The 21,591-nt window shown below is 37.3% G+C and overlaps 1 protein-coding gene across 4 annotated transcripts in view; it reads left to right on the forward strand.

Annotated features, from left to right (window-relative positions):
* ripor1 (RHO family interacting cell polarization regulator 1) overlaps nt 1-21,591 on the forward strand; it is a 75,217-nt gene that overhangs the window by 36,437 nt on the left and 17,189 nt on the right. For 2 of the 4 annotated variants that reach the window (XM_067418874.1, XM_067418873.1), the window contains exons 2-10: nt 11,598-11,721; nt 13,639-13,791; nt 14,565-14,643; nt 14,805-14,828; nt 14,991-15,044; nt 18,721-18,870; nt 19,837-19,900; nt 20,067-20,110; nt 21,094-21,219. In XM_067418874.1, coding sequence (XP_067274975.1) covers nt 11,624-11,721; nt 13,639-13,791; nt 14,565-14,643; nt 14,805-14,828; nt 14,991-15,044; nt 18,721-18,870; nt 19,837-19,900; nt 20,067-20,110; nt 21,094-21,219 — 792 coding nt within the window. In that variant the 5' untranslated portion in view covers nt 11,598-11,623. Of the gene's footprint in view, nt 1-2,805; nt 2,964-11,597; nt 11,722-13,638; nt 13,792-14,564; nt 14,644-14,804; nt 14,829-14,990; nt 15,045-18,720; nt 18,871-19,836; nt 19,901-20,066; nt 20,111-21,093; nt 21,220-21,591 lie in introns of those variants that run through there. The other 2 variants (XM_067418872.1, XM_067418875.1) reach the window with 2 other exon arrangements.

The raw sequence follows: 21,591 nt of genomic DNA on the forward strand, positions 1-21,591 counted from the left end.
TTTGCATATGACCCATATGGATGGCAATTAATGAAATATGAATGCCATGGCAATGCACAAAGAGGAAGGAATTTGGGCTGAACAGCACTTTAGAAGTATATGTGGAAGCGGTGAAGTCTAGGTTTACTCTACAAAAACCAGTCATGCAAGCTCAAGCATTTCCCCTTACTCCTATTCTCATTTGAACATCACAGATGTTTGTTTTGATCTGTCATCTCAGCCACGTAATAATAATATGTCGTGTTAAGTTGACCTGTGCTGAACTGTGCTGTTGTCATCGCTTTGAAGCCCCAACGAGTCATTCATGGGGAAATTCGTGATAACTGGAAACTGAAGTGAAATTTTGCAGCTTATCTTAGAATTCTATTAATTATTAAAGTATTGAACAATTTTACTTATATTTGGTTGGCTTGTGTTACTTACATTATCCCAAATGTTTCCAAGAATGTTTAAATCCAGAGAAATAAGCTATTTTACCTACACTGTAAAAAATTATTTAGAAAAAAAGTTAACTGGTTGCCTTAAAATTTTGAGTTCATTGAAATTAAAATTTTGAGTTAATACAATGAAATTTTTTTGAGATTCGACAATGTTTATTAAAATATTATTAAAAGATTTTGTAAGCATATTTGGTAATTGTGTGTGTTTTATTTCTGATGACGCAGTGAAACATGCCAAATAGTCCTATTTTCATGATTTATCACATTTTTATGTGGTTCAGATACAATAATATTTTGAGTTTCTATTTATTAAACAAATTTCCTTCATTGTATCAACTCAAAGTTTTAATTTCAATAAACTCAAAATTTTAAGGCAACCAGGTTACTTAATTTTTTAAGTTAAACCAACAAAAAAAAACAAAAAATGTTTTACATTGTAGGACATGGACCATGTACGTGTGTCGCCTTTAATGAGAACAAACCTGTGTTAACCTCAATTTCTGGTTTTATTTTGTAGAAATCATGGAAACACCAAGTCGCTTTAATACATTATGTATTTTATTAGACAGACAAGTAACTTTTTGGATGCATTCATCAACAGAAAACTGATCATTGTTATAGCTCAAAACAGTTCTCATTTTCTTGATTTACCGTGAGTAACGTTAGCATGTTTTACCATTCCTTATATTGATCTAGCTGCAGTGTGCCACCAATGTCTCATAGTAGCCGCCAAATGAACACACAGAGTAGCATTACAAGGATCAGTCTTAACGCTTGTCCGGGACAAGTGCATTTTTTTTAGGGTCAAGTGAAAGAGAATTTTACTTGGCCGACCGGACAAGTAGCCTGATTAAAACGTCAAAAACAAAAATTATCTAGGGAATCACCAGAATGCAAGAATAATTCTGCATTCATTTAATGTAAGTGTTGATTGATAGTGGATAATAAAATATAATGTATAATGTACTGACGGTAACAAGTTGTGCTGTTGACAGTCACGCAGCCTCTTCAGGAGAAATTGAAAACAAATGAGCGCATCTTACACAAGGAAACTCAGTTAACATAAAACTTTAAAATGGAGAGTTTTTATATTTATAACAACATGATACGACATCAATCAAGCAAGAGTGCTGTTTCTCTGAATACCATCTTTGGTTGAAAATGTAATACTGATTTCATATGACAGTTCCATAAACAATTAATTAACATTAATTCACTTACATTTTAAATGCTATTTCAGCAGCAAAAATAGTTTCAAACAAAGGTCACAGCAGAACCACAAGACATCTCACAACAATGAGTTACTCAATGATTTAGAGCTTTGAATGAATTCAATTACCTTTTCATAAATGCCTCATTCTTGAATGAATCAGCCGTTTCAACGAATCATCTCAGTGACTCACTCCTTAACACTGTCACATGTTCTAACATACTAGCAGGTGTGTAGGTAGAGTTCTTATCCTATTATAAATCCTGTTACTTAGTTTGGGTCAGTATGTTTTTCTTTTATCAACTTTCATTTGTCAAAATTGACAGTAAGATTTCCATTTCAAATAACTGCTGTTCTTACCTTCTATCATTTCTTTTTTACCCTCATCCTAAAAAATGAATGACAGTTTCCACACAAATATTAAGCAGCACAATTCTTTTCAGCATTGATAATAATAATAAATGTTTATGAGTGGCAAATCAGGATAATAGAATCATTTTAGAATAGAAGACTGGAGTAAAAATAAATGTAGCCTTGGTGCACATGAGAGACGTCTTTCAAAAACTCTTAAACAGAAGTAGAAGTCAAGTAGATATTTTAGCAGTTTACAAAAAATCCACACAATGTTGTCTTTGATTCTCAGTAGCCAAAGGCAAAACTCTGCTTGCATGTCACATTTTAGATAGTAAGTCTTGAGATCAGGACCAGTGTTTTAGATTTAAAGCTTGAGCTTGATTTCGAGATCATTTTAATAAGAACAAAATCAACAAATACTGTCAGAAATTGCTGCAATTTGTAAGATTAAAACATTATTTCCCCCCCCAGAAGTTTTACTCAATAAATAACTACATCAAGTCATTTTAGGTTTTGAAACCCCCGTTCAAGTCCATGTTTTATGCTATTCATTGCCACATTATTTCAATATGACCGGATCAGATTCATTGTTAACAGTTTGAACACTGGAAACTTCTGGAGTGTGTCTGGACTGGGTGTTTATCATTAAGAACAAACTGTAGGCCGTTTGCTGGAAAAGGGAGAGGCAGGAAGAGTGTGATGTCAAACAGGGAAGTGAACGGGAAACAGAAAGAGGGGGAGGAGTGGGCTGCGAAGAGGGCGACGGCCTTCTCATTTCCTGGCAACCTCTATTTCTTTTTTTGCCAGTGCTGTGAGAGTACGAGAAGGAGATGAAGACCACCACAGCTGGAACTGTGATTGTTCTTTCTGCTACCCATTTACTTTGAAGTGGAATACACACTTGTTTTATTCGGCATTCATTCGAAGACAACACCACAAAATGTACAGTGGATATGGAGGTACTGAGATTTATGAATAACAGTTTTGTGAGATACGATCTTGGTATTTGAAGTATTTGTCATTTTAATATCGTTGAGTTTCATGTTGGTATTCTTGTTGTGAATGGTGTTCAGGTTAAGGCATGTTTACAGGCAGGTGTGTTGTGACTAGAATATTTTAAATGTTCATTCAATTAATTTTTATTGTAGAATGATGTTCAAAAGATTTCCTTTTTCTCTGCGCATTGTAATCGGTTACATTTGCATGGCTAAATTTAGTTTTAACTCACCAAGTACGCTGACAACATACTAAAGTACACAAGAAGTGATAATGTGTCACAAAAGTTGTTTCCTATTAGATGCTATTCCGCAACATGCAAAATTGTGCTGAATTGCGAAATTTGAATATAAATTCTCAGTGGTGTGGTCAGCTGTAGTGCACTGAACGCAATCTGAAAAGACACATGATATAGTTCCTCACAACAGGAGTTGTGTATGTTTTCATAGGACTGAGTTAGTTGGAAGGGGAATGATGGTGGTTTTTGTCACTGTCCAACACTTTGTATGTCCAGATGTTTTTGGGTTTTGTGGTGTAACCATTGTCCTCCTGGGACAGACGTCTCACTGGGTTCCCATGTTATGGTTCTGCTGGAGCAAGAGAGAGTAGATACTCAAAGTATGTTTACTTTTGGCTAAGGTTCAGCGTGGCACCTTAGGGTCATCTTGAACAAACACACAGGGAGGTCTTTAAGTTTAGCCCTTAGGACTATACCTCTGGTTTACTTAAGGCCTGTTAAAGCAGAAGCTGTAAACACTTGTTTAAATAATCCTCGCAGTTGTAGACCTCAGGCTTGGCCAAATGTAGCAGGGAACTATTGAAATTATTGGCTTATTATTAAGGATATATCTGAATCTTTTTGGCTAATCCAAATATGTGCAGTTGTAGAGGGAAGAAAAGGAAAACAGAGTGAGTTTCTTTCAGGTCTTAGCTCAGAGAATGGAAGGAAGGATACACCATGTGGGGCAAATGTTAAGTGCTGAGGGATTTCAAAAAGCCACATGACTATTATTAACTCTCAAGGTGCTTGTTGTCACATCCTGGTATTGAAGAAAGATTTCTACAGCAGCATTTCATTACAAAATATTCATAGTTGATAGTGAAAGACAAATATATTGGCGAGGCCGAGATTTTTCATGTTATTGGACCGAATGTCATTTGTAAAATCTTCCAACAGCCTTGTTAATCATATATATATATATATATATATATACACACACACACACACACACACACACACACACACACACACACACACACACACACACACACACACACACACACACACACACACACAGCTCTGGAAAAAAATAAGAGACCACTTAACATTGATTTCTCAATGTAAAGTGGTCTCTTAATTTTTTCCAGAGCTGTGTGTGTGTGTATGTATGTGTTGTAATGTAAACAAGACTAATCACGTATGCTTCTGTTCTATTGTATATATCTTATATAATCATAAATATATTTACACATTGAATGGGCAAATTAATGTAGTATAAAAACCAAGATATTTGTGGGATATTTGAAATCATATTTAATGCAATACCTCTATTAAATGTTTTCTTTCACTTTCTGAGGACAAATTGAATGTAGTCATTCAATATTATGTTTGGAAGTTATCATATTTTATCTCAAATTGCATTATTTTTAGTATTCAGTCCTTAAAATGGTATAATGCTGCTTAGATTAATCATATTCAATAATTATATTTGTATTTACACATTTATAATTTTATTCAGGTCAGGTTACAGTGCCAAGTTTGATTGGAATGTCCAGAATTGTCCCCAGATATCATGCTGCAATGTTTTGGGAGCTGCCCGATTCTCTTTGCTTGTTCCCACAGAGTTTTATTTTTTTATTTTTTTTGGAGCTTTAGGTTTCTTCCTCTTTGACTATGTACTAGTGTTTGTTTGACGGACACCAGACTCTGGTTATCTCTGATATGAATGGAATGTGTCCGAGACAGCGAGGCTACCGACTCCAACATAATGAATGTCCTATCATCACACACTCTCTTTGTGAGAGCACCAGAAAGCTTGCTTTTATTTTACAGGTGCTCACCCCAACCCTTTCGCTGTGTTTAGATGGAGCTTGAAAACTGTGGCCATAGAGCTTTAAAGAACAGTATGCATTCATAAAATTTAGTCTGGTAAAGCATCATATTAATTTGGCTTGGTTCACAGAGTGTGTAAGGGGTGGATTCTAGTTGGTTTGTGTCAGATCAGGGGTGGGCAGGCCTCCGGGTGCTTTGTTGTTCTGGAATAGTCCTGGAGCAAATCCAGACCACCAGAACAATACTCTCTGATGCACACGCTTTAGAAGAGCCTGACCAGCTTTGATTATTGTGAAAACCATTGAGATGCAGTTGGAGTGTCCAAATATTTCATAAGTGGTGGCTTTGCGTCCTGTTGGACAGGTGGGAACACGGCACAGAGCAACAATTGGAAGGCTGAGGGAGGCTTTGATGGTGTTTATTTGTTCTATGTGAAAGGATCCGGTGTATGAAGGGAATATAGTGGACGTTTGATTCCCACAAGGGTTATGGTGAAGAGGGAGAATGTGTCACTTGCCTTGTTTACCTGGTGACACAGAAGAAGGAGGCCCACCAAAAGGTGTGTGTAGTTTGTGTTGTAAAAATGTCCATTCTGATGCTATTGATAAACGTGAAACTTACATTTTTTTATATATTGCAATTAAAATGTTGTTTTTTATTGTAGTCACTGACTACATTTGTTATTTTGACTAATTTAAAGATGACCAAGATTATTTTAGGGATCCGCCAATATAAAAATTTTGTCCGATACAGATGCAATAATAATGAGAAAATAAAAATACTGTATGCTGTGGTTGATAACTGATGTCAGATATTAAAATTGTATTAAAGTTAAGAAATTTTGAGATTTGCTACTGATTACATCTACAATGTTATTAAATTATTATTATTTTTTCTAAAGAAGTAAAATAAAAGGGTTTTGTTTACAACTCCAGATATACACTTTTCAATATATATACATTTTAAAATTGTAGCATTACATTGCATCTAAAGGTCCACTGAAATCAAAATTTAAGTTGTTTAGCTTTTAGTATGACTGTGTTAGCCTTAAAGTTATGAATAAGCTGGTATGTTCCAAAACTAAAATTTGCATTTAGGAGATATAAGCATTCAAAATTTACAGTCTCCCACTTCCGTTAAAACGAATCTCAGATTTTGGTGACATCATCGCAGACCAATCAAAATGCTCTCTAGATTCTAAAGCCCGCCCCCTACACTGCTGAAGCTGCTGCTGAAATCGGTCAGTTGTTAACACACATTTACTAATTTCTACATGGTGAAAGGCACATAGCACACTATATATGTTATAGGAAACCATTCAGTTTACATATGCTTTAATTTGAGGGGAATTAAGTCTGTTTTCACGTTAGTTTCACGCACCGCAGCCGCGCACACACACCAACGGCTCAGGTCTAAATTTAGACAACAGACACGAGAGCGCAGAGCGGATCATATGCGCGAGTCGGCGCAGACAACAAAACATATCGACCCATTTGAATTCTTCACAGAATGCTGTATTTCAAAGCGATATGGAGGAGATTATGATGGTAAACAGTGTTAGAGGAAACTGCTGGCTTTACCAAACAGAGAAAGGTCCGCTCTTGCGCTCTAGTCAAACTGTATATTAAAGAAACGCTATTGGCTGTTTCAAAAAAGGGGAGGAGCTGCTAACAGCTGAAGGGGAAATTACGTCAACACATTGAATAATGCGGCGCGTTTCAAGGCACTTCAGTGGGCCTTTAAACATAGGCTTTTTTCTAAAAATATAAAACATTAAATATGCAAAACAAGTCGACTAACAGCAGCCATGTTGCTTAAAGGAACTGTATGTAAGAAATGATATGTCACTAGACATTAAGACATGTTGCAGCCCTCAACTGATGTTAATGTTTTGCTCCACCCTCCACCTATCGACCAATCACGAAGTCAGTAGTGTTTCTGCATCCGGGTTGCCAGCTCTGCTTTAGTTACAACAGCTGCAGCTAAAAACGCTCCTGCTGGATCCTGCAGCGGATCTGGCAACCTCGAGTCAGGGGGGAGGGGGAGAGAGATATACCTGCAGTACCAGTTTTAGCCGCAATCTTACATACACTTCCTTTAATCGACAAGTCGACTAGTCTCGCACATCCCCACTGGCAAAGTTCTTTCGAGCAAAATCAGGCCGAAACAAAGTTCTTTTGGAGTTTGTTTCAAGAGTTCGAAACAACCTGCCTCCGCCTTCTTTGATGTGGAAATCTTCTCCAGTTCGTTTTTTATGTGCCGTTCGAACCCCTGATGTGAATGAATTATGTTATGTCCACAAGAGAAGTATAGAAATATGGAATAAATAGAGAAATATAGGGGTTATCGCAACTAATAGTAAGCTGCAGATGTTATTTTTCTTTCCTCTCTCTATCAGACGGGTTGAATATCCTGTGGGAAATGAAAAAATTCCACTTCCCTCAGTGTTGAACCATTTCCCCTCCTCCATGCTTGGAAGCACGAAGGTCTTTATTTCCCATCAGCTTCAACAGACCTCACCATGTTTACGCTCTTCACTGATCACCAGACAAACAAAGAAACCTTGAATAATTCAGATCTGAAATACCTTTGAAATATTTACATCCTTACTTTGCTCAGAAAACACATTTGTTATAGCTGGCTTGTTAATTGAGTTAATAATTTACTTCATAAAGCATTTAACATTGTAATTCAGAGAAGACAAATATCGTATTGAAACTATGGTGTGTAAAGCCCACTGTTATATTCATTTTTCCCAATGAACAAAGCCATCAGAGCTCTCCGAAGCCAGCCCTTGATGCTTTTTCCCAGTAAGATGATCTGGAGTTTTCCTCTCTGTGGAGGTTTTAGGCTGGAGGGCAGAACATGTTTCTGTACCCCAGCCGTGACGCTCTCTTGCTGGGCACAGTGCAAATAATTCTCCCTTCAGAAACTCTGGTGGCCTCTGAATGAATTGATCATAGCTGAAATACTTTAGTCAGTCCAGAGAGTCACAGGTGGGCTTTAGGGTCCTCATTAGTGCAGAGTGAGGCAGGTCAAGCTGAAGATCTTCATAAAGTGCAGAAGTTAGGCTTGGGTTGTTTGCTTGTAGAGGTTCTTTGGGTTTAAAATAAACTCTAGCTTCCTTCCTCAATGCAGTGATGCATTGCTGTATCCAAGGCACTGCACATCTTTGTTGACTAAAACTCGTGTGCTGACTGTCCCAGTCAGGGTCATTATGGTGACTAAAACGCACTTGTGTTGACGTAATAGCTTAAATGATGATTTCATGGGCTCAGATATGCTGGCTCACACCTCAGACTTTCTCTAATGTGACTTCAATGCCTGTTTCTTTCCTCTTGCTTTTCTCTGGAAAGATTAAATCTTAATTTTTTTTTAAACTAGCCCTCACAGAGCCATGGGGATGCTGTTGCAGTTACATAACACTGTTGTTTTGTGCTGAATACATTTGGTGAACAGCACAAGTTCTGTTCTGTGTTCACATAACATGCTACTAACTTTTCATTAGGCTAATAACTTTAGACTTTTAAACGTTTTTGTTTGCACTAGCGGTAGCGGTCTAGCTTTGTTAATTTACCCAGGTGTATCTTTGGTCTAAGTGTCTTTCTGTTTGTGTACTTTTGTATTTTTCCAGTAACGGTTCTTGCTCATTGTCCCAACTGTGGGCTGAGTGGGTCCACATGGTTCCTGTCCTGGCTAAAATCCTCAGTGATTGGTGTGGTGTTAAGTGTAATCTTGACTGCACTGTCCTCCCATGTTTTGTCCACAGAGTGTTTTAGGGCGGTGATGTCTGATAGGCCATGACAGGGTCAATGATATGAGACTTAGCTGATTATATACAAGAAACTCCATGAATGGCTAATCTAGAAACTTTTTGTCTATGCTGAAGAGCATGATTAGTTTCTCCATTAGTTTTCCAGCGTGACTCTGTCAGGTTTTGGTGTTATAGCTAAAACATGCATAGCTATTATCAGTTTAGAGTGATTATGCAAATTACTCATTGAAATGATTCACGTAAATTAATGTAGTATGCATATTGGCAAAATAGAGATTTAATTGGTTCCACTTTATTTTAGGGTGATTTAGTAACATTGCACTTACAGAAATAAGTAATAATATTATTCAAATACATGTACTTACTATAGAGTTAGGGTTTGGTTTTAGAGTTAGTTACTTGTAATTATGAATAATTTACTTTTAATAAAATAGTAAGTACATGTAGTAACATGTTATTACATCACCTTAAAATAAAGTGTAATGATGTAATCTGTTTAGTTTTGAGGAAATACATTTCTTGCCCTTTTTTCTGCCCATGGATTTATGATTAGCATTAGTCAGAATGGTCTATTTTAAACTTTTAAGGAATAGTCCACCCAAAAAATGAGAATTCTGTCATTATTTACTAAGGGCACCAGCAGTGTATGTAGATAGAAATTGCTCAGTCTAAGGTAATAAAAACATAACGGGTCATTATGTAAGGTCTTTATACAACGCCAAAATAGCAATGTATATTTTATTGCATTTCTGTCAATAAATCCTCATAAATATTACACCCCGCACCTTTAAATCCAATTTGAAATAAAAATGGACCCTATGTAGTCTCTTGATAATTGTTTCTGGTCTTATTGAACTATTCTTTGGTCAACATTAATTTCAAATAAGAAAATCCTTCAATTAAGACATTGCTTTGTAATCTTTCTTTAAAATGTAATTTCTTCAAACATTGTCTTTGCAACACCTATCTAGCTGTGCTCCTTTTTATGATCCACTCAATTCCTGATGGATAAAATCATCCCAACCTTTGTTGTCATTGTTCTTGTTCAATGTCTCTTTCATTTAGAAATACTTGTTATAATTTATCTCATCTGATTGAGAATGGCTTTTCATGTTAATTTTAAAAGAAACTGAACATCTCTTTTTATTAAAGGTGTCATGAACTAAATAAAAAAAAGACGTTCATGTGGTTTTTACATTCAAAAACATGTTTTCTACACTGGTTTTGAGGCTCTCTCCTGAACACTGGGTTTTGATGGGCGTGTCACACTGGAGACTTGGCAGTAAACACCCACAGCTAGGATTGGAGAATATTTGCATATTTAATGAGCTTAAGCTCCCCTGTCAGTTTACATGAGGGAGAGGAGAGATTGTTGTGAAAGCGGCAACCGGAATGATTTTCTTGATCACAGGGCTCGTAAACGTCTTTATCAAACAAACACAATGTTTTATTTCTCATCTACCCGCAAATGATTGAACTATTATTTTTATATTACACATAGCCTGCACAATCAGTCGATATACAGGCAAACCACGCGTGCACACACACACACACACACACACACACACACACACACACACACACACACACACACACACACACACACACACACACACACACACACACACACACACACACACACACACACACACACATACACACAGCCACCCTTCAAATGTCAAGTCGAGAGAGACAACTGCACTGATCAATAACGGAATATTATGAGATTCATCGGCCTGCCGGGCTTTGCGATCACCTGGCCCATACGTGTCTGAGTCCAGTGTGCTAAATGTATGTTCTGTTAGACACATACACATAAGCAAAACAATCTATAACAATGCAATACTATTACATATAAAAACACATTTTACTCACATAAGTGTGTTGCACCATTCCTGTCGGATCCGAATCCAGCATCGACCGGAGATTTGTTTGCAAACGATTCCGCAGTGAACCGAAGTGAACATGTCTGTGAGCTGGAACTTGCAGCTTGCAGAGGCGTGGTTCGTAGCGCTATGACGTAAAAATTAAGCACAAGAACGTTTGCTGGGCCTGGTGTCTATAAAAATATTTTTCTTTGACTAACAAGGAAGTTTTCAGCTCTGAAGCTTAGAGGATATTCTTATATTACCATGACCTTTTATATATCGAAAGTTTAAGGGAAAGTTGATTCCTCAATTCATCACCCCTTTAATGCCGCATTTTTCTTTTGAAGGACAAACATGGATTGGAAAAAATGTCTCCTTTTGGATTTTCATGAGAAACACAGCTTGTTTTGGTTGGAATCAGTTGCTTGTCTTCATTTTAGCTGCAAAGCGCTAGCTACTTGTCTTTATCATTGAGTTCTACACATTGTTTGAGATGCAGAAAGGAAGGTACACAAGAAACTTGAGTTACGAAACTCAAATCAGTCAAGTATTTTCCTCAAGACTCAAAATGTAAACATTGACAGAGTTTCCTGGAAATACAGTCAGTTTTAATCTGAATTGCTTTTATCTTGAGCGGTCAGAAAGTCCTTAGAGAACTGCAATATCCTAAATAAATTAAGCACTGGTTCATTCTGGGCCTGAGGGACACTATGCCAAAGGCCTATGATGAGATTTTATTACCTTTATGTTAAACAATTGCATTTAAATGTAGCTTCAAAGAAAGCACCTCTAGAAAAGACTTTAGAAAGGATGTCCTGTTGTATTCAGTGATGACTAGTTTCGTTATGCGTCCGCAGCCGCACCCATTAAGCTTTTGACCTATATTTCTGTTTCTCTGCAGGGAGTCCCTCCAAAGCTGTATCCACCATGTCCCTTTCTGTGCGCCCCTCGCGGAGGGTCATCGCCAGATCCATCACTAGGAGCCAGTCCTTCGCTGGAGTCAACTCCTACGACAAGTCCTACAGGTCAGTGTTAACGTACACATGAACATATTGCACATTCACACACAAATAATGCATTTTTAAAAACAATAAACAGAATCACTGTTCTCAAGCATGCATTAGGGGTGGGTGATATATCAAATATTCATGTTATATTGATGATTTTAATGTCTATAGCCCTAACATTCAGCAATTCAGCAAGTGATTTTAATGCACTTTTTATTGCACCATTAAATTTCCTAAAGGCCATCAATAGACTGTTTTAGCAATCCATTCTTGTCTTGCGTCTGTCGAGTATGAGAGCATTATAATAGATATGTTTAATAGTGTCTATGATTCATACTTCAATAGCAAAAACAGCATTAGGTATAATAAGTTTGATGATTCAGCAATTTGTTTGCTTCATCGCTCACAAAATTTGAGTATTTTTATTATATACAGTTATAAATATATTTAAATGTTGCATTAAAATATTGCTGGTAAACATTTGTTTTTGGTATATAACATGTCCATATTTTATATAAATACAGTTTTGTTTATACATAATAGTTTTTTTAAACATTTATAATGAGATTTCTCAAAACAAATTATTATTTTGCATTATTATTATTATTATTATTTTTTTTTTGTTTTTTTTTTATACAAATATTGAATAATATTCAATAGTATTAGAATTTTCTCATAACCTAGATACCCAAAACACAAATTATTGCATTCAGAATCTTTAAAGGAAGTCACAGCTGACAGGATGTCCGGTGGAACCAGCATACGTTTCCTAATGGCTGCAGGAAAGCATGGACATTTGTTATTGGCTCACTCCAACAAAACAGGGGCAGATTTTTGTGAGAAGCCGGTGTCAATCTTGTAGTCAGTTTATTTTATGCACTCCACACTTCTATCTGTGTTTGAGTTTTTTCTCTCTTTCTTTATCTGTTTAATAAAATAAGCAATGTTTTTGTTCAAGTGTATGTTGTGTGCCATGTTGTAGAGGTAAGCATTTGGCAACATGTTAATTTTTCAGAGGAGCAGAGTGGCTCTTGAGCGGTGACTCTTCTGGTTGATGTAGTTTAATTCAAAAGCATGTACAGCACTCTTCAAACCCCAGCAATTGAAACAGAGCAGAGACAGAGAACGCATAAAACTTTAAAGACCACCACTATGAGGACAACATGGAGGAACACTGAACAAGAGATCCAGACAGAATGAACAGAAAGATAAATGATAGAAAAGAAAGACAATAAATATGAGTTCAGAGTTAAATGGAGCATTAAAAATGTAAAGCATTATAATGAATAAATGTCACTTTTCCCCATCATTCACTCTTTCTATTACTGTGACTTCTTTTGGTTCGGCTATTGTTGCTGTATCCTCATACAGCTTGACTGGAGAAAATTGTATCAAGACACATCAGTCTTTCTCTCCTTTTTATTGAGCTGTCTGTCATCTTGGAAGAGCAATTGCAGCTTGAATCGATCAGCACGAGTGTTGTTCTAAAGCACTATTGATTTAGATAAGAGATTGTTTGTTTCCCTGGTTGACCATAATACTTTTCTACATTCAAACACCACCTCTGCCATTGGTCGGACAAACAGGTGGCCCTAATGCTTAATTATTTCAGGCTGGTTGATGGAAATGTCATTCGCCTTATTTGACCTTTTTCCTGCGTTGTCACTAAATCTTACATGTACTTCCAGTTACATTCCAGTTATTAATAATAGATTATTTTAAATTAATATATTGTTTTATATTAATATGTTTTAAGAAATCTTTAAAAAATACATGAAATACAGGAGCAAAAAGATGAATGATTTAAAAAAAAAAAAGAGAACCATTACTGTTTTGCTTGACTAGAATTAGGCAAAGTGTTTAACTATAAAAAAAAAAATACCTTAAAAATTATAAATGTATACTAAAGCTTTATGTACCTCGTATGTGTCCTAGGAACCTTTCTGTGTTCAGTACACCTGCGTGTGTGAGGAAGACTCCCTCCAGAGCAAGCAGGATGTTCACACTCTCTACTAAATCACCTCCCCCAAAGGTGCCCCAGCCTGAGAGGCTGGACGAGGTGTATGAGGCCCTAAAGAGAGGACTGCAGTATGTACACACACACACACACACACACACCACACACACACACACACATGCACTCTAAACGTGCATGCATTTCTGAGAAACACTTTTGATATTTGAAATCAACCCAAACAAACACATCTGCCCCTACAATGCATAAACACACTATCATAGCCGAAGCGAAGCAAAATAATGCTTTATTAAAATAAAGCAAAGATGGTTTCAAGCTTTTCTAATATTAACACGGGTCCTAAAGCTCTTGCATTATCGTAATGTTTCTTTTTCCAGTGATATTCCTCTGAACTTTTCTGTTTTGAAATGTCTCTCAGCCATCTCTCTTTCTATAGTCTTTTTTCAACTTCTCTCTCTCTCTCTCCTCCTCTCTCTCTCTCTCTCTCCTCTCTCTCTCTCTCTCTCTCTCTCTTCTCCTCTCTCTCTCTCTCTCTCTCTCTCTCTCTCTCTTTTCTCTCTCTCTCTCTCTTTTTCTCTCTCTCTCTTCTCTCTCTCTCTCTCTCTCTCTCTCTCTCTCTCTCTCTCTCTCTCTCTCTCTCTCTCTCTCTCTCTCTCTCTCTCTCTCTCTCTCGTCCCCATCATGAGTCGACACACCCCCTACTGCTGATTGGCTACAAGTGTGTTGTGGCACTTGGTCTGATTCACTTTTAACCGCGTTTTTCAGAAATTGCTTACTGCACATTTAAACACATAATGCAGTGTGCTATCAGTTTGCTCACACTCAGAATCATATTATGAACCATGATTCAGCTTGCATACTTAAATACTGCCTCATAATTTTACAGATCCTACCTGCAGGTCCATCAGATGGAGCTGGACAGTCTAAACAGACAAATGAAGGAGTCTAAGAGGAACTCTCGCTTGGTAAGTCTAAACATAAAATAAAGTAAATTTACCCGTTTATTTTCAAACGTGAAGCCAATTCGGCACTTTCAAATTGTGTCATGGTACCAAGCAATTTAAATCTGAACACTTGTTTGTCTTTTTTATTTTAATATGTCTGATTTGTAATCTCTCTGTTGTAGGGGTTTTTGTATGAACTTGACAAGGTGAGTGGACGCTTCGTTATTTTCATTTGACTTTAGTTTGGGGAAAGAGATTGCACCCAAATTAGCCTAGTACCATTATCAACTCTTGTTTCATGTTATTGGCTTGCTGATGCCTGTTAATAATATTTTGAACATTTTAAATCCTATTCTCTGTTTTCTCAGCAAGTGAAAGTGATCGAGAGATTTATGAGACGGCTGGAGTTTCATCTCAGTAAGGTAAGCCTGCCGTTTAACTGAAATGCAAATAATTTGTAAAGAGTAGCTATGCAAACTTTATGAATATTCAAGTGGTATTAAAAAAAAAAAACCACTACTATTCATGAAATAATTGAAAGCAGGCTTTATTGGAAAAATCTGTTTCTGCACTCAAGATGTAGATATGCCAAAGGAGATTTTTTGAGTCATTATAATAATACTTTAAATGTGAAATCATCATTTAGGTTTTTGTTTTAATGTTTTTGAAAGTAGTCTCTTATTCTCACCGAGACTGCATTTATACAGTAATACTGTTAAATATTGTAAAAATTTATATTAACTGGTTTCTGAAAGATCATGTGACACTGAAAGGGTTAGTTCACCCAAAAATGAAATTTATGCCATTAATGACTCACCCTAATGTCGTTCCACACCCGTAAGACCTCCGTTCATCTTCAGACACAGTTTAAGATATTTTATATTTAGTCCGGCAGCGTATATAAGTCTATGCACACTATACTGTCCATGTCCAGAAAGGGAATAAAACCATGCATCAAAAATACATTTTGGTCCAAAAATAATAAAAATAATTCAGCATTGTCTTCTCTTCCGCGTTTGTTTTCAAACCTCAAATAAAGATTAAAACGGTCATAAATCAGCGGATTGATTCATGATTTGGATCGCGTGTCAAACTGCCAAACTGCTGTAATCATGTGACACTGGCGATCCGAATCATGAATCAATACGTTGATTCATGACCGTTTGAATCTTTATTTGAGGTTTAAAAACAAATGCAGAAGAGAAGACAATGCTGAATAAAGTCGTCGTTTTTGCTATTTTTGGACCAGAATGTATTTTCGATGCTTCAAGAGATTCTAATTAACCAACTGATTTCACATGTGGACTACATTGATACTGATTTTATACTACATTGATACAGTGTGCATACACTTATACGCTGTCGGACTCAATATAAAATATTTTAAACTGTGTCTGAAGATGAACAGAGGTCTTACGGGTGTGGTACAACATTAGGGTGAGTCATTAATGACATCAATTCTATTTTTGGGTGAACTAACCCTTGAAGTCTGTAGTAATGGCTGGTGAAAATTCAGCTTTGCCATCACAGAAATCAAATATTCAAATATATTACAACAGAAACTAGTTAACTGAAATTTAAATAATATTTCACACTATTACTGTTTTTACTGTAATTTGATAGGTAGTGTGTGTTTTTAATTTCGTCATACTTTTGTGGAACAGAAGTGTAATTATTTCTGTGAGCAACAAAAAGGATGTGACACTCTTGTCAAAAAGAATTGTGTGTGTGTGTTACAGCTCAGCAGGTCTGTTCTTGTTCAAATGCCTCTGTGCTAGTGACTACTCTTGCATGCCCAGTGGCCCTGATAACAGCCTCTGTATGACTGTGCACATGCATTCATGCATGTGTATCTGTGTCTAAACAGTGACTTATTATCCTGATAGATGGTCACCTACAGGATATACAATAAAGCCTAATCCTCCCCCTCACTGAGGACACATTCTTAGACAGATTTCCCCCCCGGTACACGTACATGGATGCTCACACACAGGGGACACGGGTCACAGGCATAGGACAGCTTTAGGGGCTGTGCGCATTCTTGGCTTGTTTGGGGAGCGATTAAACCCTCCACTGGACCTGTTGGAGTCTGAACTAACAGCCTAAACTAACCCAAGCCAGCTGCACTACAGGAAGAGTCCTTCCTCTATCGTCCTCTTCCTCCCCGGCCCCAATTCATGTGTGATTAGTGTGCGTTTTATGAGCAGAGGGCGCTGTAGGAAGTCTCCATGCTTTGGCTGGGTTCAGATATGCTGGGCCTCTATATTAATGGAGGAGGGGTGAAATGAGAAAATACCAACAGAATGTAATATTAAGTGGCTTTGTTAACGACAGTCCCAATGAACTTTTCAGATGCTTTGTAGGGATGGTGGCAGTCGTTTATTGGCTATGGTCTGTGACAAATGTGAATAATAAGGCACGTTGTTATCAGTTTTGTATAGCAGTGTGCATTAGCGAGAGAAGCGCTGTCATAACTCTGGGAAACTTATGACTGTCCCACTGACTCCGTGCCAGTATGCTGGAGCGCGCTCACTGGACGGTTCCTAACCATCTCCAGATGGACACACTGAGAGGAAAATTTTCCTTCTCCCACTTTATGTCTTTCCTTCGTCCTCCTTTCGGTTATTGCAGGAAACCTTTTAAGGGCCGCAGACTGTTTCACCCGTGTTCTTGCCTTCAGTCTTAGGGAATTGTGTGTGTTTGAGTTTCTTGACTTGTGCGTTTATCTCACTGTGTGTATATGTGCGTGCTCCCAGTATGAGGCTCCCCCGCTCCTTCTGGATACAGCTGCTTATGCATTTCTGCCGATTTGGTTCATCAGCTTGGCCTTACCACATGCACACATTTGCCTAGCAATCTAAAGGGAAACTACTGTTCAACAGTTGAGCCTTACTACAGACTAACTCTAATTCATAACCCAATCCATATATCTACAAGAAAGAAATGTATTTACTTTGAGCTTTTTTTCCCTTTTAAGGACGTTCCTTTACTCAAGGTGTAAAGCATGCCAACACACAAATGTACATAACATTCCTTATTTTATAGCCTTTCTGTTTCTTTTAACTATGGTGGAAATTTAACCTGTTTATTCCTGCCTTTCATGGCACAGCTTAAACACTGGCATTTCTGTGATTGTCCTCAGTTGGGTATTGCTTTTTAAAGTTTTAATGTCATGATCCTCCTGTACTCCTCTCCTGGTAAACATTCTTCCAGTGAATAGAGCTTTCTTACTGTTTGCATGTTTCTCATTCATTCATACTGGTTTACAATAAAAAGCTCATTCTTTTTTTAATCTCTGAATTACAGGACTCATGCTGTGAATAATGACTAAATGACTGTTTGTAATGATAATGTATCTTACTTTGAACAACTGCCTAAATTTTGCTTGACATAATGAGAAGATTTAATAGTTTCCTGTCTCTATTACTGACTTCCACAATTTGCAGACCTGCTCAAGGTGTTGTGGATAGATCAATAAAATCTAAATTACTTATATTAGAGACAATGAGGCCCAGCAGGAAGTACTTGGGCAAGAAAAGCTTTAACAAGATGATGTTGTGGTTTGTGCATGTGTGTGCATATGCAGTGAAATCGGTTCATTGTCACCATCTGGATGTAGACTTAAGCTGTGGCTACCTCATTAAGTCATAAAAATACTGAAGTTGAAAAATTGAAAAATCCAGTTTAGGTAGCAGCTTTTTTTTTGGATCAGGGAAGTTAGTTTCTAGCTGGTCTAAGCTGGTTATTATTTGGTTGACCAGCCACCATGTTCCAAAATTTAGCCTGACCATTTGAAATATGCTTTGGCGTGCTAGATTGTTGCTGGTAGAAGCAGCAAACAATTCTTACTCAGTATTGTTTTCCAGATGTTTACATTTCTACATTTCGATAAGCAAAAGTATATAATATAGTAAGAATTGATTTTTTGGCTAATGACTATCTAGAAACCCGCTATCATGTTTCAGGACACAGCTCAATATGGATTTTTCAGCAGGAAATGCTATTGAAGACATTTGTTCTGAACGCCCACTTCAATATTGCTCATAATATATTTAATTGATTGATTAGAATAAACACAATGTGTGTGTGTTACTGCAGATTGACGAGCTTTATGAGGCCTACTGCATGCAGCGGAGACTAAGAGACGGAGCCGATAAAATGGTGAAGGCTTACAATGCCTCTCCAGGCAGCAGGGAGGCCAGAGAGAGTCTTTCTGAAGCTAACAAGAGCTTCAAAGAATACACAGAGGTAAGAGTGTGGGTAGATGAGTATGGAATTATGGACCCTATGTCTGTCATAGTGAACTGAATCCAGTTTTCAACTGAAATTCACTTCAGATTAGATTTAATGAACTAAATCCACTTTGGAACTGGATTTAACTTTAGCTAAGTTTTAGTGAACTGAATCCACTTTGGAACTGGATTTAACTTTAGCTATGTACTAGTGAACTGAATCCACTTTGGAACTGAAATTCACTTTAGCTATGTACTAGTGAACTGAATCCATGTTGGAACTGAAATTCACTTTTGCCAAATCCGCTTCGGTTTAGTGATAGTAAGCTGACTTACGCTGACTCCACATACAAATTTGATTCACTTTGGGTGTGAGGGACTGGAGTTGCGGGTAAGCAATAAACTGAATAATTTACAGTGGTAAAATAAACATCAAGAGATTAATATGCAAATTATGTCCTCATGTACAGGTTCCGGTAAAAGTGTGTCCCTGAAAAATGTGATTAATTTTATGACATTGTCGGGAAGTTGAGACTTACACTTTACTGATTATGGTTTAAGCCACAGGTTTTTTGCATCCAGATAGATGGATACAGGGCAGAACTAGACTCATTTGATATGCTCATGGAAATAATGCAGGGAGGCAATCTGATTAAGAGTGGACAGCCTTTCCCAGTCAAGTGCTTTTCATTACCCTAATGGTTGCTGGAAGACAAGCATTCAACTGTAGGAAAGTATTCCCAATGATTCTCCTCTTTCTCTGGCTATTACTACTTACTAAATACTGCGCAGTTCATACTGTATATGGTCTACTATTGTTTTTAAATGTCAAGTGTAACAAGTAGGCATTATTCCACAATAAACTCTTTAAACTGTAGGGTGCCACATTGTTGTTTTAACACATTGCATTTTTATTTCCCTTGTTCATGCCACCTTTGTCTATTTTCCTCTGTGTATTTACCCACTGTCTCTGTCCCTACAGAATATGTGCATGCTAGAGAATGAGCTAGAGAACCAGCTGGGGGAATTCCATGTTAAAATGAAGGGTAAGTCAGTCTCTGTATAACGGTAATAGTCAACTCCAGAGTGATTTTAATCACCTAGTAGTTTCCAACTGTTATAACCATACTTCTCATATCTCACATCTGAATTAATTTCTGTTCCAACTGTGTGCTTGCTGTATTTAAATAACAATGTGTGCCTTTGTTCCAGGCTTGGCGGGTTTTGCAAGACTTTGTGCTGGAGATCAGTATGAGGTGAGCTAATAATTTAACTTCTTTCATTTATAGTCAGCGCAAAATCTTACTGCTTTCAGGTCTCACTCCATTCTTCTCAAATTCCTACTTTTCTTGATCCATCCTGTTCCTGATGGGTAAAATAAAGTCCCACCATTACTTAAGTAAAACAGATTGTTGACTTCAATCTTTACATTCATCATGTCCTCATAAATCTGCCTTGATGTCATCAGTGATTTGCTTTGTACTTTTGTCAGTGGCAGATATGACAGATAGTGGTGATTTGAAGATCTGGCTGGTTTGAACACAGCACTAGGCAATCAATGAGCTATAACTACCATTGTGCCCTTAAGCAAGCTTTGGATAAAAGCGTCTGCTAAATGACTGCCTACGAGAGGCAGACAGAGACAGAGCTCGGCATCTGCTCTGTGTGATGATGAACAGATTTAGGGAGGAGGAGGATAATTAAAGAAGGACGAATGTTAATGTGTCTGCCTCACCTTCACCTGTTTAACATGCAAGAGCGTCAGAGTGAATGACAGACCAATCAATGCAGTGAGTCAGCACAGTCTGCTCGGCAAGAGCCCTCAGAGATGTGACAGCAAGGGAGGTGGTGTGAAAAAGAACAAGAAATTGACTTGAGAAGATCTAGAAATGGATGAAAGAGTGGGTGGTAGAGACTTGTTTTTTTATTCTGCCCATCTGTTATTCTCACTCTGTTCATTGCCTTTACTGAACAAAAACACAAAAGTCAAGCTTTTCTTCCTCCTCCATGTGAATGAATAAATAATGAGTTTAAAGTTATTTAAAAGTTTGAAGATGATGTTTGCTTAATAGAGAAAAAAAACATTTGCCAATGGGTATCAGTATTATTGTCTTGTTTACATTACAAATTGCTTAAAATGTAATAATTATAATAATAATATACAGATTAAGAAATGATTTGAATTGTTTGCTGATTGTTAATCAGAATGAATGAAGCTGTCTTTTAAAAACATCCACAGATCTTTATGAAGTACGGTCGCCAGCGGTGGAAGCTGCGGGGTCGGATTGAAATCAATGGCAAGCAAGTGTGGGACAGTGAGGAGATGGTCTTCCTCCCCCTCATCACAGAGTTTCTGTCTATAAAGGTAGTTGTTATACAAATATACAATTATATTCACTCTATAGCATATTGTCTGCAATTTCTCCATCCCTCCCTCTTTGTTTTCTCACACATACTATCAATCTCTGTCTCTCCTTCCTGTCACATTCACATGTGCACCACAGTCACATCAATCTGTGAGACATTAATGCACATAACAGCATAGCAGCTGGACTTTGACTTGTTTTTCTCTCCCAATGGTTCCATGACACATAACTGCTTGTGAGGGGAGGGGAACATCACTTCGGGATAGAGGGAGGAAAGACTGCATGGGATAGAGTTAGGGGAAGTTTACAGAAGACAGCGATATTAAAACAGAGAGACTCCAGGGGAAGAATGAAGAGAATGCAGCTGATGT

Source organism: Pseudorasbora parva, chromosome 16 (genome assembly GCF_024679245.1).
Source record: "Pseudorasbora parva isolate DD20220531a chromosome 16, ASM2467924v1, whole genome shotgun sequence".
Lineage (NCBI taxonomy): Eukaryota > Metazoa > Chordata > Actinopteri > Cypriniformes > Gobionidae > Pseudorasbora > Pseudorasbora parva.